The sequence below is a fragment of the Pongo pygmaeus genome, chromosome 1, assembly GCF_028885625.2.
Source record: "Pongo pygmaeus isolate AG05252 chromosome 1, NHGRI_mPonPyg2-v2.0_pri, whole genome shotgun sequence".
Lineage (NCBI taxonomy): Eukaryota > Metazoa > Chordata > Mammalia > Primates > Hominidae > Pongo > Pongo pygmaeus.
The window spans coordinates 109,414-133,365 of record NC_072373.2 but is presented as its reverse complement, the minus strand read 5'-3'; the positions used below and the strand labels follow the sequence as shown (position 1 = coordinate 133,365).

Genomic DNA, 23,952 nt, shown 5'->3' with positions numbered 1-23,952 from the left:
CCTGTCCCTTAAGCTATGGGGGAACAGTATTCATCTGACTATAACAACAGTATCAACATGCGGGAGGTTGCGCTGCAGCATGGATATGTCCCCAGGACTGAGGACAAAAAGGGGCATTCTAGCATAGGTTTATGGAGATGGCATTTCACTAAGCTTTTACAAATTAAAACAGAGAAGAGGGTAAGAGTTTTCCAGGCCAAGCATGGCAGGTCTAAGTACACTAATTAGGGGACCCCCTGAGCAGAGCTCAGAAGAGTGGTACTAAGTGACCTCCAAAGGAAGATTACAGCAGTAAAGGACCTTGAGGGCCATCCCTGGGCGTCTGTTCTGATGATATAGGCACACTAAAGGATGGCCAGGGTCCCAAAATGCATTTCCGGAAAACAATACTAGTAGCATTTCCTAGTAGAAGACATTAGGGTCAACATTTGGACAGGCAGTTCAACCAGAAAGCTCATGGAGAGGCAGCTGGCAAGCCGACCAGGAGTAATCCCTATCCCTGGCATTGCGACTTTGGGCGTATCATTAACTTGTGGGGTCCTCACCTAAAATACAGGATAAATGCTCATATTTCCCCTGGCAGGGTTGTGGTGAAGATTGAGAGATAATAGGTATCCAGTCTGGCCTCACTTATAAGAAGGCGCTAACTTAACTACGGGGATGGCTGCCGCGGCCCCGTCCGCGCCGGGCACCGGCTACCGCGCCGGAAGCACCGAAGGGTACACCTGTCTGCGTCCCGCCAGCGGCCGCGGGAGGAGCTGCTGGAAGACTAGACAGTGGACCGCCTAGCTCCCGGGACTCCGCGGCTGGGGCTGGGGCGCGCGCCGGGCTCGGCGCCCTTTGCTCTGATTGGGCGGGACGAGGCCCAGGGGTGGGCCAACAGACAAAGCGGGAGGCAGGAATTGGTTAAGCCCGGAGAGAGGGTGGGGCCTTGGCCCGCGCGGGAGGCGGGAGTGGAGTCCCCCCAAGCTTTCTCTTTTAGACCCGCCTCCTTCCCGGCTCCAGCTGGGGCCGGAGAGGCTGAGCGGTCGCTACGCTGCTCGCTGGCCCCCCAGTCTTCCCAGCAACCGGTGACACTGCCCGCGCGAGACTGACCACTAGCCGACGCGGGCGAGAGGGACAGGAGGGTGACCTCCCCATCCCGAGGGGCCGGACGCTCGGGCGCCTTCCCGCTCCCCCCACTTGGAGGCCGCGCGCGCCGTTAGCCCCTTCCTCGCTCCCCCGCCCTAGTCCCGCAGTCCGGGAGGCGGGGGTCGGCAGCCGGCTGAGGGGAACCGCGCGGTGTCTGAGGAGCCAGTCGGCGACCGGTGAGGGAATGAAGGGCAGGGGAGGGCAAGGGTGGCTCGGGGCAGCAGTCCTCAGCTGTGGCTAGTCTTCTCCCATCTGCCTCGGGCGACTGGTGTCTGCGGCGGTCGTGAGCGCCGCCCGGGCTACGAGTGACGCGGAGATACTGCGGGGCGAGCGATTGGCCGGACACGTCCGCGCGGCCTGCTCCTCCCAGGCCTTCGCCTCCGCCTGTCCTCGCTGGTCCTCCCCGGGTGACCTTTTCGGGGCTGGCGTCACCACGACAAACATCGCCAGGCTGAGCCGACTTAAGGGGGCAACGGCCGCCACCGGGTTCTGGCAGCGTTAAACGCTCCCCACTACGTTTTTGGTGCCCGGTCTCGCCCTCCAAGTCGGCTGGCGCCACGGGCAAAGGGCTAGGGTAGGCTCGGGGTTGGGAAGGGGCTCCCTCAAAGAAAGTTTGCCCAGCAACTTGTGACGCGCGCCGACTGAGGCGCCCCAGGATTGGCTGCGCTGCTGTGGGTCACGGAAAGCGACCTGTTCAGGTGCCGTGTTCCGCATTCGGCGAATAGTTGTGCTTCGCTCTTAAGTACCAGGCACCAAGTACCCAAATGAGTAGCCAGCTTCCCTTCTTTCATCTTGGAGCCCACAGTTCGCGCAAGTGGAGCTATGGAAGGCCCATGCTGTGCTGCTCTAATCATGTGAGGGATTCTTAGGGGTTGAGGGGGAAGGACTGAAAAGGGCTGCAGACCGTTTAGGATGCCTGGAGTGGAGACAGGAGTTAAGCCCCCTTACTTGGAGTCTCTCTTAAGAACTGTCCAGGGCCGGGCACAGTGGCTCATGCCTGTTATGCTAGCACTTTGGGAGGCCAAAGTGGGAGGCTCTCTTGAGCTCGGGAGTTCCAGACCAGCCTGGGCAACATGGTGAGAACCCTCGTCTCTACAAAAAAATAATAATAATAATAATTAGCCGTGTGTGGTAGCACCTGCTCATAGTCCCAGCTTCGCAGGAGGCTGAGGCTGGAGGGTTGCTTGAGTCCAGGAGGGCGAGGCTGCAGTGAGACAGTGATCAAATCACTGCATTCCAAGCTGGGTGACAGCAAGACCCTGTCTCAAAAAACAAACAACAACAACAAGAAGAACTGTCCTAGGCAGAGTAAATCCTAAGCACCGGGAAACCGCAATTCTCAGTGTTAGCAATTTATTTATTTATTTATTTATTTTTTTGAGACGGAGTCTTGCTCTGTCGTCCAGGCTGGAGTACAGTGGCGCTATCTCGGCTCGCTGCAACCTCCGCCTCCTGGGCTCAAGTGATCCTCCCACCTCACCCTTCCCAGTAGCTGAGACTACAGACGGGCGCCACCACACCCGGCTGATTTTTGTATTTTTCGTAGAGACAGGGTTTCACTATGTTGGCCAGGCTGGTCTCGAGCTCCTGACCTCAAGTGATCCGCCCGCCTTGGCCTCCCAAAGTGCTGGGATTACAGACGTGAGGCACCATGCCCGGCAAGATTTAGCAATATTTTGACCTTTCCATATGAAACACTATAATAATAGCTTTTTTTAAATTTATTTTTTGAGATGGAGTCTCACTCTGTCGCCCAGGCTGGAGTACAATGGCATGATCTTGGCTCACTGCAACCTCTGCTTCTTGGGTTCAAGCGATTCTCCTGCCTCAGCCTCCCGAGTTAGCCAGTACTACAGGCGTGTGCCACCATGCCTGGCTAATTTTTTGTATTTTTAGTAGAGATGGGGTTTCACCATGTTGGCCAGGCTGGTCTCGAACTCCTGACCTCAGGTGATCTGCCCACCCCGGCCTCCCAAAGTGCTAGGATTACAGGCGTGAGCCACCGTGCCTGGCCAACTTTCTTTACTAAAGTTTTCCCATCCAGGAGGATCAGACACTCCAAGTCTACTGTCTAAGATCAGACAGCTAGTAATGGGAGGAACCAGAATTTGGATGCCTGCCTCTCTGGTTCTGCTACACAGGTTGCAGGCTCAACTAGTAAACCAAAGCAGAATATTTGTATGTGCAGTGCACAGTGCTGTGGAGGATATGATGACTGTAGTCAGAGTATTTGTATATGCAGTGGGTAGTGCTGTGAAGGATATGATGACTGTAGTCAGAGTATTTGTATATGCAGTGGGTAGTGCTGTGGAGGATATGATGACTGTAGTCAGAGTACTTGCATATGCAGTGGGTAGTGCTGTGGAGGATATGATGACTGTAGTCAGAGTATTTGTATGTGCAGTGGGCAATGCTGTGGAGGGTACGATGACTGTAGTCAGTATTTGTATGTGCAGTGGGTAGTGCTGTGGAGGGTACGATGACTGTAGTCAGTATTTGTATGTGCAGTGGGTAGTGCTGTGGAGGATATGATGACTGTAGTCAGAGTACTTGCATATGCAGTGGGTAGTGCTGTGGAGGATATGATGACTGTAGTCAGAGTATTTGTATGTGCAGTGGGCAGTGCTGTGGAGGATATGATGACTGTAGTCAGAGTATTTGTATGTGCAGTGGGCAGTGCTGTGGAGGGTACGATGACTGTAGTCAGTATTTGTATGTGCAGTGGGTAGTGCTGTGGAGGGTACGATGACTGTAGTCAGAGTATTTGTATGCGCAGTGGGTAGTGCTGTGGAGGGTACGATGACTGTAGTCAGAGTATTTGTATGTGCAGTGGGTAGTGCTGTGGAGGGTATGATGACTGTAGTCAGAGTATTTGTATGTGCAGTGGGTAGTGCTGTGGAGGGTACGATGACTGTAGTCAGAGTATTTGTATGTGCAGTGGGCAGTGCTGTGGAGGGTACGATGACTGTAGTCAGTATTTGTATGTGCAGTGGGCAGTGCTGTGGAGGGTACGATGACTGTAGTCAGTATTTGTATGTGCAGTGGGCAGTGCTGTGGAGGGTACGATGACTGTAGTCAGTATTTGTATGTGCAGGGGGTAGTGCTGTGGAGGATATGATGACTGTAGTCAGAGTATTTGTATGTGCAGTGGGTAGTGCTGTGGAGGATATGATGCAGTGGGTAGTGCTGTGGAGGATATGATGACTGTAGTCAGAGTACTTGTATATGCAGTGGGTAGTGCTGTGGAGGATATGATGACTGTAGTCAGGCCCTTTCCTCCAGGGACCTAACATTTGGGAAAATTGGATTCCAGACTAATACATCACTTTTAAAAAGCACTGAGTATCTTCTGTGTGCCCAAGTCCTTGCTAGGCCCAGGGAAGGTGCAAAAGACCTTGTAGTCCATTCTCTCTGATCTGGGATGCTCTGGCCACTCTGGGCTTCAGTGTTGCCTGTGTCTCAAAAGGACAGGACAAGCTCCCACTATGTATGTTCTCTCCTTGTCTACATCCATACCTTCTCTATACTTCCCAGATTTCACAGGAAAATCTTTGTGAAACCAAAACTTTCAAAAGAATGTATTTGAGCTCAGCATGGTGGCTCACACCTGTAATGCCAGCACTTTGGGAGGCTGAAGCAGGAGGATCAACTGAGGCCAGAAGTTCAAGACCAGCCTGGGCAACATGGCAAAACCCTGTGTCTGCTAAAAATACAAAAATTAGCCGTGGTAGCTCGAGCCTGAAATCCCAGCTGCTTGGGAGGCTGAAGCACAAGAATCGCTTGAACCTCGGAGGCAGAGGTTGCAGTGAGCCCAGATCACACTGAGATGGCGCCACTGCACTTTAGCCTGGGAGACAGAGCGAGACTCTGCCTCCAAAATAAAAAGAATGTGTTGGCTCATGATCAGACTTGAGCACTTGGGCTGAGAGCGAACTGTCATTCCTATTTCCACCAGCTCCTTAGATATAGACTGAATCTGAAGCTGGAAGGAGCAACTTCTTTTGAAGTATTGGATTTTGTTTCTTTATGGGGGAAGGAAGCAAGGAGGGGCAATTCTGGTGCTCTGAATTCCATTCCCCATCCGCACCTCCTAGAATAGGGCTTAAATCTGTCCAGAGTGGAGAGGAATCCCTGCTTCCTGTTACATTCACTGATTAATATATGCTCCTTCCAGCTTCAGATTCAGTCTGACACGTCTAAGGAGCTGGTGGAAACAGGAATAACAGTTCGCTCCTACCCCAAGTGCCTAAGTCTGATCGTGATCCAGATACATTCTTTTGAAAGTTTTGGTTTCACAAAGATTTTCCTGTGAAATCTGGGGAGTGTACAGAAGGTATGGATGTGAACAGGGAGAGAACATACATAGTAGGAGTTTATCCTGTCCCTTTGAGACATGGGCAACACTGAAGCCCAGAGTGGCCAGAGCACCCCAGATCAGGGAGAATAAAGCTGAGCAATGAGTAGGAGGGAGGTGTGGAGGCAGGGGGAGCCTCTCTGAGAAAGGGTGGAGAGTCCTGAATGAAGGAGTGAGAGAGCTTTGCCGGTAGAAGGAACTAAGTGGCAAGGCCCCAAAACTGCCTCCTGAAGGCCAGGGAAACTTCTACTCCACACCCTATCTAGAGTGGGGAATGGATAGTTTGCTTCTATCTCATCTGGATTTCAGGGCAGTCTAGGGGTATCACAGAATCCTGGAGACAACAGCATCACTCAGATCCTGAGGGGTAAGAATACAAGGAGAAGCCAGCAGAAGAATCACCTCTCCTGATGCAGCTACAACTCCCACCCTCCCACCGCCAGTTCCTGTCCCTCTTCTCATGGAAACCATTCCATTCCTGGGTCAGGGCCCCACGATTAACACAGCGCACACAGAGCATTCCCTGGGGCGCCAAGTGCTGGTTCTTGGGGTTGGCATTTTACCCCCTTGTCCCCTGGCTGCCTGGTGCTTCCCTGTGAATTTCACAGCCAGGTCTGTCCCTGCTGCTTGCCGAGCTGCTGCAAGCCTCCTGGGGCTTTTAGGAAGGGGCGGGGCTGCCCTAGGGAGACTGAGAGATGGGCTACGTGGCCTGCTGACTTACTCCTGTCCCCAGACCCACCTGTGCACTTGTGCTGGATGACTGGACAAGCCTGTATAGGAAGCCCAGGTCACATGGGGGTTACTAATAATCCCCATCTCAAAGGACTACTGGGAGGACGAAAGGGAAACACATGTACAAACATGTGAGAGTTCTTGTGTGTTAATAGCAGTAACAACTGGTATATATGGTTTCACCTTCTGAGAGTTGCAGTGAGAGAAGGTTTTGCGTAAGTCACAACCCCAAGTCCCTACCAGGTTTAGGTGTCCAGTTTCCAAAACAGCAGGTGGACTTTTCTGGAGAGGGCAGCTAGGAACTAGGGCCTTGGAAAATGAGAGGAACAGCTCTCCTCTGTGCTTACTGAAGCTCTGAAGGTCAGACAGGGTCAGTGACCTTTTCTCAACTAAAGCCCTCCAAGGACTGAGGTGGGCCAGCCTCCCTTCAAATGTTCCAGGATTTGGAAAGGCCATTTGGACAAGCACTATTCAATAAAAATAAAATATAAGCCACATTTATAATCTTAAATTTTCTTTAAAAATGGGTAAAATATATTCTGATATATTTCATTTAACCTAATATATCCAAAAATATTTCAACATATAATCAGTGCTAAACATTATTAATGAGGTATTTTGCATTCTTTTTTAATACTAAGTCTTGGAAATGAGGAGAGTATTTGGCTCTTACAAATCAACTCAGTTTGAACCAGCCATGTTTCAAGTGCTCAGTCACCACATGTGGCTCTGGGCCACTGTAGTAGACAGCATAGCAGGGAACAGTTCCCCTCAGCCCTATTCCCTGCTGCCCAGACCAGGTTTACCAACTCTGACTTCAAGATGACCACTTGTTTCTTGTGAATCATGACTTTTTGAGGTCTTTTGTCCCACCCCAGAAATGCTGGCATGGCAGAACAGATAACCAGGGAAGAAAAATCTTTATTCTGATTGAAAATAAGGATTTTCAATTATTTTATTTTCAATTATTATTAAGGAAAAAAATGACATATGAAACTCAGAAGTTTGTCTTGCCCCTATTATAAATGTTGGTTTTTCCATTAGCTTATCTTCCTTCTTAGTATCTGTTTTGTTTCGGTTTTTTTTAGTTATATGTATAGTATTTGTTTTAAATGCTTGAAAGGTACTTACATACTTTATTCAACAATGAGAATTTTCACCAATTCACACATAATTTCCCCCTTCCCTCTTTCCAAACTTTTCTGTACTTTTTTTCCAAAGTGAAAGAAATCTGGTGATATAGCAACTTTAAAACTCACGTTCAATCAGGAGAGTGGGGATTAGGATGATCTAGAAGTCAGTCTTTTTTTTGGCACCGTAATAACTTTTCTTTCAGGTTTCCACTTCTAGCGTGACCCTTTTGCCTGTGGGATGAGCTCCAGCATGGGGTGAGGTACAGAAGAGAGACTTGAAGAGCGTGCCTTGGGACTCAAGCGCCAAACCTGTACCCTAGCGAGTGTCTTACTCCGCATCCATAATGGAAGGAAATGGTATTGTTGTTTATATGCCGTTTAAGTGTGCATGTTGGTATTTGTGCATTTGCCTTCCTTGGGCATGTGCCCTGGGAGGCAGTGGCCTGGGAGAGGGTGGGCTCCTAGACACATGGTTTGAGAGGTACCATGGTCTCCAGATACCCGAGGAGGAGGCAGAGCACTCAGTGGGGCATGAGCATTGCTTTCTGTGGCATTTGGGATCAGCCACTGAGTCTCCAGGAAGTTTTTATTTTCAGGAGGGCAAACATTCCTCTGAACTGACATCTAACTAGAATCAGCAGCCAGTGTCTGGGTCGAAAGTCCCCCTGGAGGAACCAAGGAACTGTCTCTAAAGTCTACTCCAGCCTGGGCATGATGGCTTACGCCTGTAATCTCAGCACTTTGGGAGGCCGAAGCGGGTGGATCACCTGAGGTCAGAAGTTCAAAACCAGCCGGGCCAAGATGGTGAAACCCCGTCTCTACTAAAAATACAAAAATTAGCCAGACACAGTGTCACGTGCCTATAATCCCAGCTACTCAGGAGGCTGAGGCAAGGAGAATCCTTGAATCCGGAAGGCAGAGGTTGCAGTGAGCCGACATGGAGTGACTGCTCTCTAGCCTGGGCGACAGGGCGAGACTGTCAGAAAGTCTACTCCAGAGCTCCTGCTTGCATTTTTTGTTTAAAAATCATACTAATCATACTCTTTGTATAAGATGTCTGGGATTTAAAATACTCTAGAGCTTCCTACCACCAAAAAAAAAAAAAAGTGGAGTGGGGGTGTGGATGAAACAAGAATGGTAAAATGGTGACTGATCTGTGATACTGTTCAGGTTTTCGTATTTTAAAATGTCCATTAAATAAATACCCTCCTCCAGAAAACATTTCCCTCCCTTTCTTCCCCTGCTCAGTTGTAATTCACATTTTCCCTTTTACTTCATCTCTACTGGGCACAGCACATCTTACTCCAGAGGCACAAGAGGAGGACATCCCATGCTGTCTACTCCTGCCCAGTGTGGTGGGGCAGCAGAAGCTCCAGAGCCCAGACTTGCAGGTTTGCTATTTTCACTTTACCCAATTTGTATCCAAAACATAAGGACCCTGTCTATGGGGGTATTTTAACCAAAGTTCTGAGTATTTATGATGAACTTTCATCTGCTAAGAAGAAAGTGACAGCTGACCATTTTGTTTGCGTCCTCTCCCGCATCTGTTGAGCAACAAGGGGCTATACTGTACTAGCAACTAGACCTAATCTCCAGCAAGGCTGGAGACTGACCCGTGGCCCCTGAGAGAAGTCGTCAGTGCTGAGGCCAGGTGAGGAGGGCAGACACATTGTGCTCTTGACTAGAGGGCATGTGAGGTTCTGTGCACATACTACAAAGGCTGACCCTGTTCCCAGACAGCTGCCCAGAGCAACCTGTCAGAAGAATTCAGGGATATCATGTGAGACAAATAGGATAATAGAGCAGATGTGGTCTCCATAAAGGAGTTTTTCTGCTACTCCAGATTCTCAGATTCCTGTGGCTGAGACAGTGAGGAAATGCTGCAGAATGTTCATAAACAATATGTTTTTCTTGATAAGATTCATCATATTCAGACCTTCACAAACAACTTGGATATCCTGACAATTATTATAGAATGGATGCCCCTTCCTTCTCCCCAGCCTTTCCTGAAAATGGGAAAAGTGTTCTTGGATAATGCCACCAACTTTTAATAATGTTTTTTGTGAATTATCTATGCTCCCGTTTTTACCCCTTTACTGGGTCCTGAGTTGCTTTCTCAACTTTGGGGCTGTATACTGGCATGGGGTAGTGTGTTTATCAAGTACTGTCCAAAGCCAAGGGACAATATTTTGGGGTTTCTCAAATACCTTCCTTTGGCCAGGCCCCAGCCCCTTCAGTAACTTCAGGGTCTGAGCCCTTTGCCTAGGCTGTTGCTGCTGGACCTGTTTGTGCTTCATCACATTACCCGCTTTGTTCTTCCAGCCCAAGTCTGGCTGGGTTCATGTCAGTGACTCAGGAAAGCTGGGTTTTGGAGGAAGGCGTTGGTATAGTCTAAACGCAGGGGACTTCTCACTGTCCCATCCTGCCTTGGTCATTTCCTAATGCATCCCCAGACAAGGATCCCCATCTAAGGCCAGCAAACAGGCTTGGCGTTTCCTTCCCTCAGAGCAGTGTTGATGGTTCCCAGGCTAAATGCAAGCTCCCCTTTGACTCCATTCCTGTTTGTTCTCTAGGACACTTGTAGTTTCCCTCCTCCCCTTCCAAGTGGTTCAAGAACACCCCCTCCGTATTTCCGGGATGCCCATGGCTTTGCTTTGTCTTGGGGAAGGGAATCCTGGAGATGGACTACCTAAAGAAGTTATAACAAATAGGGAGTTCGTGTTCCCCTCTCCATTCCTTAGGAGCTGCTGCAGAGGCTCACAATGACCTTCTCCCCACAGGCTCACGGTGCAGGGTGAACCTGGCCACAGCTCACCTCTGGAACAGCCGCAGTGTCAGCCCCTTAGAGAAGAACGCTGAAATCAGACCAGTTTTTGTGGCCTCCCCCTTTCCTCTCTGTTACAGTGCCCTTTCCAGGCCTTAAGAGAAGTAAAACTTAGCTGCAGCGTCAGGAGGTGGGCCCCAGAGTGTGAGTGGCACGCTTCCCTGTGAACCCGTCCTCACCATGTTTGCCACATCTGGGGCAGTGGCAGCGGGGAAGCCTTACTCGTGCAGCGAGTGTGGCAAGAGCTTCTGCTACAGCTCAGTGCTGCTACGACATGAACGAGCTCACGGCGGTGACGGCCGCTTCCGTTGCCTAGAATGCGGTGAGCGCTGTGCACGGGCTGCTGACCTCCGAGCGCACAGGCGCACCCATGCTGGCCAGACCCTCTACATCTGCAGTGAGTGCGGACAAAGCTTCCGCCACAGCGGCCGCCTTGACCTACACTTGGGCGCACACCGGCAGCGATGCCGCACTTGCTCCTGCCGCACATGCGGCCGCCGCTTCCCGCACCTCCCGGCGCTGCTGCTACACCGGCGCCGCCAGCATCTCCCAGAGCGGCCCCGCCGCTGCCCGCTGTGCGCCCGCACCTTCCGACAGAGCGCGCTGCTCTTCCACCAGGCGCGGGCACACCCCTCGGGGACAACCTCTGACCCTGCTGCCCCACCCCACCGTTGCGCGCAGTGCCCGCGAGCCTTCCGAAGCGGTGCCGGGCTGCGGAGTCACGCGCGCATCCACGTGTCCCGGAGCCCCATGCAACCCCGTGCCTCAGACGCCCACCAGTGTGGCGTGTGCGGCAAGTGTTTTGGCAAGAGCTCTACGCTGACGCGACACCTGCAGACGCACTCGGGGGAGAAACCCTTCAAGTGCCCGGAGTGCGGCAAGGGCTTCCTAGAGAGCGCCACGCTGGTGCGCCACCAGCGCACACACACGGGCGAGAAGCCGTACGCATGTGGCGACTGTGGACGCTGCTTCAGCGAGAGTTCCACGCTGCTGCGCCACCGGCGCAGCCATCAGGGCGAGCGGCCACATGCGTGCGCCACTTGCGGCAAGGGTTTCGGGCAGCGCTCCGACCTGGTGGTGCACCAGCGCATCCACACGGGCGAGAAGCCCTTCGCGTGCACCGAGTGCGGCCGCCGCTTCAGCGACCGTTCAGACCTCACCAAGCACCGGCGCACGCACACGGGCGAGAAGCCCTACCGCTGCGAACTGTGCGGCAAGCGGTTCACGTGCGTGTCCAATCTCAACGTGCATCGGCGCAACCATGCTGGCCACAAGCCACACAAATGCCCCGAGTGCAGCAAGGCCTTCAGCGTCGCCTCCAAGCTTGCACTGCACCGCAAGACGCACCTGGGCGAACGGCCAGCGGAGTGCGCAGAGTGCGGCAAGTGCTTCAGCCACAGCCGCTCGCTGTCACAGCATCAGCGGGCCCACACGCGCGCCCGCACTGCTGCCGCCGTTGTCATCCAGTCCGCAGTGGGCACTGCCCTCGTCTTTGAGGGGCCGGCTGAACAGGAAAAGCCAGGGTACTCTGTGTCCTAGTTGAGGGAGGCTTGCTGAGGCTTCTCTAAACGTGGTTGGGCAAGCACCTATATAGTATCACGGGGACAGTTGAGGCAACTCGTAGATGGAGGTTTGGGAAAAGACGATGTGGCCTCCTGCCTTCCCAGTTTCTGTTGGCAGCCCTTCACCTGGCCTCCTGCCTCGCCTCTACACCTACTACCCTGTCGGCCCTTTTGCCATCCTGTCCTCGTATAACTCGGATTCTCTCCTCAGGTGTAGGTGCAGGGAGTCAGAGAACCCTTAGACTCCCGTGTGCAAGAGCCCAGGTGTTGGTGTGTCCCTTTAATGCTACTGTGCTCTCTGGTGTTTCTGATTTTCCTGCCTTTGTTCTGTCTTCTCTTGTCCCATCTCATTCCAGCCCACATCTTCTCCTTTCCCGATTACTTTTGTTGTCCTGCCTCTTCAGGTAATGGTCACAGATTTGGCTGTAGGCACGTTACCAGCCCTGTGGCTTCTTGACTCTTGGTTCCCTGTTAACTCTGCTTCTGAGAAATGTGGGTATGGAGATGGGAAAGCTCACTTCTATGAAGGATGTCTCCATGCTAGGAGCTGCCTGCACCCTGGCAGAGGTGGCCAGTCACGTGAAGGTGGGCAGGGCCCTTAGCATGGCCACACATGTCCCCAGGGCAGATCAAGGGGCCTCTCAGAACAGTGTTCCCCAGCCAGGTGAGGAACATTTTCACTGGGACCCAGGCCAAAACCATGTGGGTCCACAAAGCCAGGCACTGCCAAGTGGAACATGAGGTTATTTCCAAATCATGGGAGCCACCAGTAGGGAGAGGGCAGGATGGAAAATCCCCTGGAGCTGGTCAACAACTTTTTGCTCATGGCTAGTGAAATAAAGTTGTTTGAGTACTAGATGCCAAGTGCCCCCTTTGTCAAACCTAAGGCTGCTGACCAGAGTTTGGAAGTGATCCAAGAGCAGGTCCATTCAGTTCCAAGGTCTCTTGTACCTTCCCAAGGCAGCTCAGTAATCTTGTATGGAGGACCACTTGATTCCACACTAAAAGGTAAGACTTCAAGGCCTACATATTGGGTTTTCTCTGTTAATGGCAAGTACAAGATGGCTCAGGATCATATGCCTCTATTTCTGCTCCAGCCAGTCGGCCAGGAGTGACCCAGCACTCTCCAGATTATCTCCGCCTGCTTTATTTGAGTGTAAGGATGGGTGTCTTACTCCACAGGAAAGGGCTGCAAACTGTCAAAGTGAGTCTGGAACGGGTCAGAGGTGAGGACCTGCAGAGAGAGGAACGGCCTGCACCTAAGCTGCATTCTGGTACATGGTTTCAAAGGGATCCAGGATTTCTGCACCTCAGGTGCCAAAACACTTGCTCTGCCCACACATGCCTGCATAAAATACTCTGTTTATTTTGTCCTTTAGGAAGACTAAAGTAGTCCAGCTCCCCTACAGCCCAGTCTTGCCCCCACCCTGCACTCTGTCGCCTTAGTTCCTGGGGACCAAGCATCTGGCGTTTCTCAAGCAGACCCTCTCCTCATTGCTCCTTTTCAGTCCCTGGAGTCTGGCTCCCCAAAGCCAAAGCTGGAGGAGAGCTCATTGCTGAGGAAGCAGGGTTGGAGCCTGAGGAGATGCAGAGGGCCTGGACCCCTCGCTGGATCCCAGAGGCCCAGGGGCAGAGATGCTGGGACAGGGCTCTAGGGGACCACTGGGTGACTCTTGAGGGGCTAGAAGCAGGGCTGGGTGACTTTTGCTACAGTGGGCTGCAACACTGTCTGGCTTCTCAAAGCGCTTGCCGCAGAATTCACAGGGGAAGCGCAAGGCAGCCACCGTCTCTGCATGCTTGCGCTGGTGCCAGTTCAGGGAAGCCTTCTGGCGGCAGGTAAACCCGCATATCTCACACCTGGAGTCAGGGACAGAAGAGGGAAGGAACAGGCCTCAGGCCATCATGACTTCCCTAGGGGGTTCCTCCTGCTCCCCACTACCTAGGTGTCCTATATGCCTAGCTTCCAGACTCCACCTCCTCCCTTCTGGCCCCTGGCCCTCAGACCCCACCCCAGCACTCACTGCAGGGGTTTTTCTCCAGTGTGGATACGTCTGTGGATGACAAGGTTGCTGCTAGTGCGGAAAGACCGGGCGCAGAACTCACAGATGTAGTCCCGGGTGTCTGCAGGCATATGAGGGACACTCCAGCAGCTGCCCCCACCCTGTGGCCCCTCCTTGGCCCGGCCCACCCCACCCACTATCCCTCACCGGAGTGCCACCAGTATTGGAGGTCAGGAGGCTCAGGTTCTAATTAGTTGTTATCCAAATCATGGAGCCCGTCTGGACCTCCCTTACCTGATGGGTCACGACAACCAAGTAAGATATGAACCCAGCTAAAAGACTTCATTATTGTTCACCCCAGCCCCTGCCCGCCAATCCCACTCAAACCAATGAACTCCCGATGGAGGTGCACCACCCCACCTCAGCGTCTAGGCTGGTTCTTTCTCAAAGGAGACACATGGAATGGAGAGCTGGGTCCTTATGTATGAATTGAAGGCACTGGGCAGCAGCCAAGCAGAAGCTTGGAGTCAGCGATGGGAATTAGTATTGAAGCTCAAGGCCCAAGGACAGACCCTGGCACCTGGAATCATCTACCACCTATTCAGGCTTGCATATCCCACCTGTCCCAGACCCTATCAGTGCCCTGTGGAACTACCTGTCTGCAGGCAGCCAGTCCCCTCTCCTCTTTTTCCCTGAGCCTGCACTCCCTGCTTGTTCCAATAGCACCTGCCTATTGCCCATGGTCACTGTGTGGCAGCAGCTCTCACAGGCTGCTGTGGTTTCTCTAACCCACCAAACCTCAGGGTCTACAGTAGAAAAGGTGTCTTTGCTTTTCATGGTGCCCTTTAGACCACCTCTAACATCCCCACCTCTCTGAAGACCCCACCATCAGACCACACGAACACACACCTGCAGCCTCCTCCTTTGGCCCCATTACTCCCCCTCCATCCACACAACTCTAGGTTCAGCCCCTCTACTCCTGTCAGCCACTACTCCTGCTGTCAGTCAGCACTCCAGCCCTCTGTTCCCTGACCTCACTGACCTCATCGCCCACCCTCCTCAGCCACCAGTCTCAGGTCACACCCAAGCACTGCACCACTTCAGAAATTGCTATTTCTTCTAAGATACAGTGGGTTAGGAGGAGAAAAAAAGAAATTGTGATTTCAAACATCCTGGTTCGTGCCAGGGCCTCCTATCTTATCCTCTTGCTATGATAATCCCATGATTCCAGGCCAGTCCACTGGCCCCACCATCTTCCCTCTGAGCCCCTTCCCCGCTCAGCTACATTTCCACAGCCATCTTTGTTGCCTTCTTTCATTCACACTACCAATCTTCCTGTCCCTCTCTCCGTCAACTGTACTTGCTTGATTAAAGCCCAACTCAGGATAGACACAACTTTTGGTCTGCTCCGGGCCTGCACGTGTGTACTGTAGGGGGCACAATCTGCCTCTTGGCCACTCTTTTCATCTAAAACCACAAGTCTTAAGGCCCCCTTCTTGCCCTACTGTGTCTGCATTTCCCTCATCAGTTCACTTTTCCAACTTTCTAGAAATACAGAAGACATTTCACACCACCTCCTTTCTCCACCAGCCTCCAACACCCCCAGCATACCAGCCTTATTCAGCGGTGCTCTTGTTTCTAAAGTCGCCAAGAAACTAGAACACCCACATCTTCTGCCCACCAAATCCACTATTCGACTTGCATCTGTGCCTATATAAACAACTGCTCAAACTGTTCCCCCCTGGGAGCCCTCCACTGTGCCCCTCAAGACCAACCCCTTCTCACTTGAGGTCCCCCACCCCACTCCAGCATCAGCAGCAAGCCTTTCTCTATGGAATCATTCCCATCTCCATGCCCTGAGCCCACAGCCTTCCAGCTGGGACTCCATTTCTCTGCTTATCTTCACAGCAAAACAGAGTTGTCCATACTTGCTGTCTCCACTCTGCCTTGAACGCACTCCGTTCCGGCTATCCCCACAGCTCCACTGCCCCTCTTGTCAGTTCCATCTTGTCATCTGGTGGCTTCACCACTGCCACATCTGGTCGGCTATTCTCAGCTCACATTTGGCCTGTCGCACTGGCAATCATCCCCCCTTCCTCCCTGGAGCATTTTCTATACTCAGTTCCTCAAATACCGCTCTCTTCATCTCCCTCACTACTCACCTGGCCTGCCCTCTGATGGCTACGGTGCCACGACGCTCACTTCCTCTATGTAGGGACGCTCTGGCCTCATGGCTCTAAGTACCACCCATATGCTCATGACTCGCGCATTTATATTTCTATTTTTGCCTGACATCTCCCCCGATCTCCAGATTCACATCTCCTGGATGTTTAATTAGCATGTCTCAAATCAAATTTCCCTTCCCAAGCCCATTTCTCCCTTGTTTTCAGAAAAATCACATCACCTTCTGCCCAGTTGCTGAGGCTGGAATCCTCCAAGTTACCCAACTCCTCCCTGCCGACTCGACTGTAGCCAACCCATCCTTCCCACAGCAGCCCGTTTGGCTCCATCTGCACACTGGCCTCCATCCATTCCTCACTGACTCAGCTGCTACCAGCAAATCCAGGCACCACCTTGCCCTCTTGCGCATCTCTGCAGTCATCTCACAGTTGAGTGCCTGGTTCTGCTCATCTGAGGTCCCCCTGTTCACACAGCAGCCACAGTGATCTTTTAAAAAGTCAGCCATGTCCCTCTGCCATTCAAGACTCTGCGATGGCACCCATCTCACTTAAAGCAGACGTCAAACTGTCCTGTGGATGGTCTCAGAGGCCTCCACCAACTATGTGACTTCTCTTCCTTTCTCAGCTCCTGGCCTCTTCCCTATTCCTGGAACATGTCACCCAGATACCACCTAAGGGCCCTTCCATAGGCGCTGTCCGTAGTCTGTAAGGTACAGGTCTCCATTCCTCACTTCACTTAAGTCTTTGCTCAAAGCATCTTCTCTTTCTACAATAGCAACTCCTCCTTATGCCCTCCTCCTTTCCCTTGCTTCCACATTTCTTCATAGCCCTGTATCACTAAAGTGGATGTCTCAGGAGGGTTAGCGCTGCCTGCTCTGTTCACTGCTGTACCCAGTACCCAGAACAGTTTAAAACAAGCAGGTGCTCAACACACAGGGCATACAGGATGAGGGAGAGACATCCCTTGGAGGGAGGTGAAGAAACCCACAGAGCGGGAGGTGACAGGACCCCGTAGAGGGGGAGGTGAAGAAATCCACAGAGCCCAGGGTGATGGGACCCACGGAGGAAGGTAAAAGGTCCCACAGAGGAAGGTGGAGTTTCACCACTCACCACTGTGCAGCTTCATGTGCTCCTTCAGGTGTTTCTTAAAGTTGAAGGACTTCCCACAGGCTGGCTCTGGGCAGGAGAAAGACTTCTGGTGGATGTGCTGGTACTTTTTGTGGTGCTAGAGAAGGAAGTGGGTGTTAGGGAGAGAAGAGGCAAAAGGATAGCCACCTTCCCAGAGAGATCAACTGAGCTGACCCAGCAGGCATGCTCCTCTGTCCCCTTACTGGCCCCTGTGCCCCAGCAGTTCTCCCTGTCACGGCCTGCTCGTTTCCTTGAGGCTCAGTCCTCACCTACACCATGAGCACCACACCCATCCCAGCCTGACCACTCAACTCTCCTGTCACCCAATTCTGTGCCTGACTTCCATTATCTCACCTCCTTGTCACACTCTCACCCTGCAGTGTCCTGCGATGTTCCCTGTACAAAGTATCACTCTGGGTGACACCCCTGGTTCACCTAATCATGAATGCACTATCTGCCGCGGAGGGGAAAGCAGTTTGGGTAAGTATGATTATCCTATTTGATGTCAGTATTCACGTACAACAGTATCTCCCCAACTGTTTGCTTTTTAATAGTTCACCATGGGCATATATATAATATGATTTTCTTCTAAATCTGCTTTGGAAACACACACATACACACACACACACACACACACACACATGCTCTCAACCTAGAACACTATTAAGGGTAACAGGCTCTTCAACCCTAACTCCTAAATATCAAAGTATTTTTCTTTTCACTGACCTAAGTTGGCATCCTGGCTCACTAAATTGCATGGACTGTCCCCTTCTTTAGAATCCCATTTTTCCACAGTTAAACTTCTAGGGGCTGCTTTGATCTCCTCCATAACAGACTCCAGAATGTCTGACATGCCCTGCCGAATGCTCTTCTCAGCCTAGAGCTTCCCTGTCATCCCAGGTCATTTTCCCTTTTCACTTGATTCCTCTCTGTCATCTTCTGTGGGCAGCACTCTCCCCTGTCTGTCTACCCTCACCTCACCATCCCAGAGTCTGTGGCCCTCCCCAGCCTTGGTACCTGCTGTGCCAAGTGCTCTGGCTGACTGTAGGGATTGGACCCTTCGCCTTCTGTGCCTCAAATTTCTCAGGAAATGAGATTGGGGACAGGACCATCTCCCAGCCTGTTTCACTCTAGAACTACCCTCTCAAGCTAGGATATGTGGCAGCCCAGGCATGGACTCTGAAGCCAGGCCACCAGGCTCAGAACCCTAGCACTAACATACACTAGCTGAAGAGCCTTGAGCAATGCCTAACCTTTCTGTCTGCAAAGTGGGAATAATATCAGCACGTAATCTATGGGGATATTGTGAGGACCAAAAGACTTTATACATGTCAAGTACCCTCTGCTTCCTGGTTCTGAATCCTCCCATGCCTTAAGATCCTTTTCCTCAGTTTTTCTTTTAGCCCTTTCCCCCACCCCAGCAGCCACACAGGCCCCAACCTGTGCCCCTCACATTCAAATACTGCCGGTTGGAGAAGATCCTTCCACAGCCAGGGAAGTCACAAGGCATCAGCTCTCTTTTGGCAGCTTTCCTGAGGAGAAGAATAGAGAGCAGCAGGATGACTCCTGCCTGCCCTTCTCTGCCTCCCTCCTCTAGGCCTTCCCCAGAACCCCATCTCCCCAAGTCCTACCTAATTCTCTTGGGGCCAATCTGTGCAGTGTCCTCATCCCAGGCCGGGGTTGGAGCAGACTGGGCCTGACTCCCAGTGCTATGGGCAGCAAAGAGGGAGCAGAGGGCCTCGAGGGAGGGCCACATCCCAGGACGCCCCTGCCCTTTCTGTCTCAGCCATCAGGTTACCTGGCCAGGGCCTCAGTCTGCTGGGCCGCTTGAGGGGTCCTGCTGAGCTCTGGCTGCACCCTGACTTCTGCAGGTGGAGGAGCTCTGGAACTCAATGAGGATGCTGACAAGGACGGCAGAGCAAGAGGAGTGGAGAGTGCTGCAGGGGATGGTGGTGTCTCCCCCTCTTTAGGTGTGCAGGTGACAGGGGAAGGGAGTAGTCTGGGGGCATCAGGCTCACTACTGAAAAGAGAAGAGGAAGATGGCATTAACTTTCTGGGCAGTCAGCCATCCCCTGCCCGACCCTAGCCCCTAAACTGAAAAGATCTCAAACTTGAAACAACCCTACCCCCACCCTAGGCTCCCCATTCATATCTGCTTTCAGCCCTCAATCTCCCTGCACCTGACTTCACCCCTTTTCACCCTCTCAGTTCAAAGCCTCTAGTTCTTTTTGCCTTCCCCAAAACCCACCCTTCCCTCCACACTAACAAGCCCTTCCCTCTAGTCTGCAAAGCCATGAACTGCCAGGCCAGCTGCCTCCCTCTCTTGCTCTGCTCATTCTCCCTCAACCCCAACTTGCTCATCTGGGGAGGAGCTGTAGGTCCATAAGCTGGCATCACTGAGCATCTCCTCTTCATCCTCATCATCGTCCTCTTCCTCACCCTCTTCCTCTCCTGGAGGTGGAAAGGTCTCTGGTGGGGGTCCCACCCTCCTGCAGGCCCAAAGAAGGCAAGCCTGAGGTCCTGCTCCCTCATCCTCCCACCTATGCAATTCCGCCTTTTCCCTCCTACCCACATCCTCACCTGGGCAACCTGGCCTCTTGAGTCCGCTCATCATGCTCAGATTCCAAATCTGTGGGACAGGCAAAGTCAAAAGAGAAGGAACTCTGGACTCAAGGGATGAGGACACGTAAAGTTCTAAGGTCTGAAGTGATGGGAGACTCCTCTTTTTTTTTTTAAATAGAGACGGGGTCTCACTGTGTTGCCCAGGCTGGTCTCAAACCCCTGGGCTCAAGCAATCCTCTTGCCTCAGCCTCCCAGAGTGCTAGGATTATAGGTGTGAACCACCGCACCCAGGCAGAGACTTTTAAGAAGGAGGAGGAGGGAGCAGAGGCTATTGGAGTAGGAGGGGTTGTTCTGTTTTAGAGATGATATTCACATAGTTCACAAAACTGTACAGTCAAAAACCTCCTTTCCAATACTGTCCCCCATCACCTACTTCTTCCCACAGGCAACCTAGTTTCCTATGTGCCTTCCAGAGATATGTCATACATTCGCAAGTACTTACACACACACACACACACACAGACACACATTCACTTTCCCCTTATTTGTATTTTTCACCAATGATAGCATACCATACACTGTATTTTGTTTTGCTTTTCATGCCCAACAGTGTATTTGATGATATATTTCTTTGTCAACATAGAGTTTTTCCATTGAAAAAGGATCATTTTTAGAGAACAGGGTTCTGAGCTACAGAAAATGGGAAACCTTTTTCTTCCCTTTTCTCCACAACTCTGCTTTTTTCCAGCCTACCTGCAAGCTCCTGCCCACTTGTGGCCTCGGAACACCAACTTCTCCGAGAAGTATGTGGAAGGGAGGCTGGCTTGGGTGCCTCTGAAGGTGTAGGGCTCAAAGAGGGTCCCCAGGAGAAGGTATGGCCTGCTGAGCACTCCCACACAAGCCCCCCATCTTGGCCGCCAGGCCCCCGAAGCCCGGGCACCAGGCTGCACTCTCGGCTGTGGGCATGAGACAAGAGCACCAGATACTGCAGACCTTTTGGAGGCAAAGGCTCAGGACCTGGAGGGGTGGGGGAAGCAGTCAGGCTGAACTGGGAAGTCTCCTCTCACCCTGGAGAGCCATACCCAGGGAGCCCCGTTCCCTCAAACCCCAGGGCAACCTCAGCCCCAGTCCAATTTATCATTCTTCAGAACCTAGACACACTAGATCCTGAGACATTGCTCCCTTCCCCACCCAGAGGTTGCCTCCATCAAATTACCCTGTGCTCCCCAACTTACCCCACCCTTCCCAAACTTACTCAGGGCTCCCTTTGAAAGGAGGGTGTTTCTGGGTCACCCTGTGGTCCCTCTTCCCTCTGGCTCTCACCCCCTGCCATCCCCTACCTACCTGCACAGAGGACACAGCCTGAAGAAGTGTACCTGCCAGCAGGAGAAGAGGCAGGTCAGGACTCAGGTGGCCAGCCACCCTCAGCCCTGGGCACTCACACATGTAAGGGGCCGGCCCTAAGGGCCGCTATTCGCTGAGACCATGAGGAGGGGAGCAGGACCCTCGGAGGCCACAAGTCACACAGGCCGTCCTGGTAAAGTGAGAAACCTGAGGGTGGAAAAGAGCAGCAGGACAGGCCCTGGAGAGGAGGCTAGGGGCTGCTGCCTGGGTACCCTCCCCCAAGCCCTTCTCCCGGCCCCTAACCGGTCCAACAGGAACTTGGCGAGCTGTGAGTGCAGGGAGAAGCCCAGCCGCTCCTTGAGGAGGCACCACTGCTCCATGTGGCCGCCCAGGCGGATGCGGCACTTGCTGCGGCGCGCGTCCAGCTGCCGCCGCTTCTCCCGCCGCCTGCAGGACACGTCCACCGCCGGGGAGGAAGCCATGTGCACCAGAGGCTGGAGGGTGGAAGGGACGTCTTCAGCGCCCTGCCGATCTTGGGGGTCGGGGACCCGGCTCCATCTGTCGTTAGGGCCTCAGTTTCCTCATCAGTTAACTGGGGCAAGACTAAATAAACTATTTCAATAGCAGTGGCAGGTGTGGAGCCAAACCCCGTCCTTCTATGATACAGGGTGTTGAAGCTCAGCGCTACCATGTGGGTGTCGTCGGGTGGGAGGCAGGCAGACAGAAGCAGTCAGAACAAAGGCCTGCGCCCTCCAGTCCACTGAAGTGGAGCTGTGGGGAAGGGGCGAGAGACTTTCACGGGAAATTTCAACTGGGCTGGGGGGGTCCACACATTTCATCTTGAATAGGGCAGCGGCCTTTACTGGTTTCTAGGGGAAGGAAAGGTCGTGTCCTGGCGTGCAGCTGGGGGCGCTCTTCATAGTTGGGTCGAGTGGCGGTGAGGCCGGGGTCAGAGGTCTGGAGGGCACCCCCCCTCCACCCCGTCTTGGGCACCCCCACTTAATGCTGACAGTGAGTGGAGCGGACCAATCCCAATGGCAGCTCCCAGGCTGCCCAGAGCCCCCGTCGCGACCCACCCCCACCCCGGCCTTACCTGTGCGCCCCTACGCGCCCTCACCCCCACTGCGCCTGCGCCTGCGCCTCCCCGGCCTAGCGAGCAGGCCCGGAGCTGGGGGAAGACAGGGGCCCACCTCGCGCGCGCAGCGTTTCTCTTTTAAGAAGAAACGGTGCCTCTCGGCGTCGGCTGCTGTAGCCGGGAACCGAGGCCCGCGCCCCAGAGGGAGGGGCGAGTCGGAGGCCGACGGCGTGCGCCTGCGCACTGGGTGCCCCGCGCAACGCCCGCCGGGAATCGTGGTTCCCCGACTCAAGTCGCCCGCGCGTGTCGCGGAGCCCCGCGGCGATTGTGGTTGGGTGGCTTCTGTGGTGAGCGTCTGCGCTTGGTGACCAACGGTTTGAGGAAAAGTGGAAGAGACAGGGTCAGGCCTCCTGTGCTCCAACCCCAGCCCACCCGGCCTGTATGGGGACGTTGCCTCTTCACTTGTTCCCTTTTTGTATTCACCTTCGATTTCCCCCCTCACAGTTGCCACCCGCAAACATGATGCAGAATCAGTCACTTTGAAAGCCAGCTAGAGCCCTCTGTGGACCGCAGAGTCCCACCAGCTACAGCCCACTTCTATTACCATCAGAATTCCTCCTAAAAGTTGCCTACATTCTCTGTGGACGCTCACTTCCCATCCTCTTCTCTTCAACTGGCTGTGATGGAGCCTTTCCTCCCCACCCAGCCACTGCAGTGGCGCTTCACAAGGTCACTTGGGACGGTCATATTGCTACATAGCAGCTGTCAGTTCTGTCCGCCTCTGTGCCCTAGAAAGAGCGCGACTATGTAGCTCTCGTCCTCATCCTTATGGCTCCCTCTACATTTTTGGGCCCCAGTTTTACTTCTGTGACTTCATATGCTCCAGGTTTTCCACCCTCCTCACTGGCTCCTTCTTTCCTTTTTCTGGATCCATTCCCTCTGTTCTGCCAAAAGATGAACTGTGCCCTGGCTCAGGCCTTGAACCAGATCTTCTCTGGTCTGCATATATTCTCCTGGGTGATCTAATTAGTTCTGTGGCTTTAAATACACTGATGGCTCCTAGCCTAGCCCTCTTTCAACTCCAGTCATATATCTTACTGCCCACTTGACTTACCTGTGTTAACTGAGCTAACACATGTAAAGAATTTAGGACAGTGCCTGGCATGTAGAGAGCACTGACACATGATAGCTGATATTTTCTCCAACATAAATATGGCAAACATATAACAATAACGCCTGTACCCTCCCCTATGTCAGTAAACGATGTCATCATCCACCCACTTGCTCAGAAAAAAGGGAATCAGACTTGATTCTTTGCCTTTTATGACACCTAAACCATATGCATCAGCAAATCTTGTTGGTCCTGTCTCCAAAAATTTATCTTAAATCCAATCACTTCTGACCCTCTCAATTGCTAAAACCCTACTCCAAGCCACTGGTATTAATTTTCTGTAATTGTTGTAACAAATTGTGTTGTGTGTTGTTTTCAGCCACAAACTTGCTCCCTTTACTCAAATTTATTTTTTCACAGTTCTGGAGGCCAAAAATCCAGATCAAGTCATCGGTGGGGCCACAGGCCATGTAAGGGCTCTAGGGGAGAATCCTTTCCTTGCTTCTTCTAGCTTCTAATGGTGGCCAGCATTCTCTGACTTGTGGCCACGTCACTCCAATCTCTGTCTCTGAGGTCACATTGCCTCCTTCTGTGTCAAATCTCCCTCTGCTTCTCTCTTACAAGGATGCTTGTGAATGCATTTAGAGTCCATCCTTATAATCCAAATAATCTCTGCATCTCAGTATCCTAAAACAATTACTTGTGTAAAGTATTTGCCATATAATCGGCAGCACACAGTGGCTCACGCCGTAATCCCAGCACTTTGGGAGGCCAAGGCGGGTGGATCACTTGAGGTCAGGAGTTCGAGATGTGCCT

General features: G+C 52.7%; 2 protein-coding genes across 6 annotated transcripts; one reads left to right on the top strand and one right to left on the bottom strand.

The window, feature by feature from the left end:
• Positions 1–914: 914 nt before the first annotated feature.
• ZNF672 (zinc finger protein 672) lies at positions 915–12,594 on the top strand. The gene is made up of 4 exons (XM_054484288.1): positions 915–1,307; positions 7,554–7,707; positions 8,644–8,741; positions 10,131–12,594. Exon 4 carries the CDS (start codon positions 10,355–10,357, stop codon positions 11,711–11,713), a length of 1,359 nt encoding a protein of 452 aa, XP_054340263.1. The 5' UTR covers positions 915–1,307; positions 7,554–7,707; positions 8,644–8,741; positions 10,131–10,354; the 3' UTR covers positions 11,714–12,594.
• Positions 12,595–13,082: 488 nt separating this feature from the next.
• On the bottom strand, positions 13,083–22,237 carry ZNF692 (zinc finger protein 692). 5 transcript variants are annotated; one of them, XM_054484252.2, is made up of 12 exons: positions 22,044–22,237; positions 21,254–21,444; positions 20,951–20,982; positions 20,360–20,623; positions 19,625–19,673; positions 19,402–19,533; positions 18,843–19,064; positions 18,676–18,753; positions 18,498–18,576; positions 17,027–17,141; positions 13,758–13,857; positions 13,083–13,593 (listed from the first exon to the last, which is right to left on the bottom strand). In XM_054484252.2, the coding sequence occupies exons 2-12, from the start codon at positions 21,430–21,432 to the stop codon at positions 13,287–13,289; spliced, it is 1,557 nt and encodes a 518-aa protein (XP_054340227.1). In that variant the 5' UTR covers positions 21,433–21,444; positions 22,044–22,237; the 3' UTR covers positions 13,083–13,286. The 5 variants fall into 5 exon arrangements, with proteins under 5 accessions (XP_054340227.1, XP_063526574.1, XP_063526582.1 ...); XM_063670504.1 differs by lacking the exons at positions 19,402–19,533; positions 22,044–22,237 and having other exon boundaries at positions 21,254–21,532; XM_063670512.1 differs by lacking the exons at positions 20,951–20,982; positions 22,044–22,237 and having other exon boundaries at positions 21,254–21,379.
• Between the last annotated feature and the right edge of the window lie 1,715 nt (positions 22,238–23,952).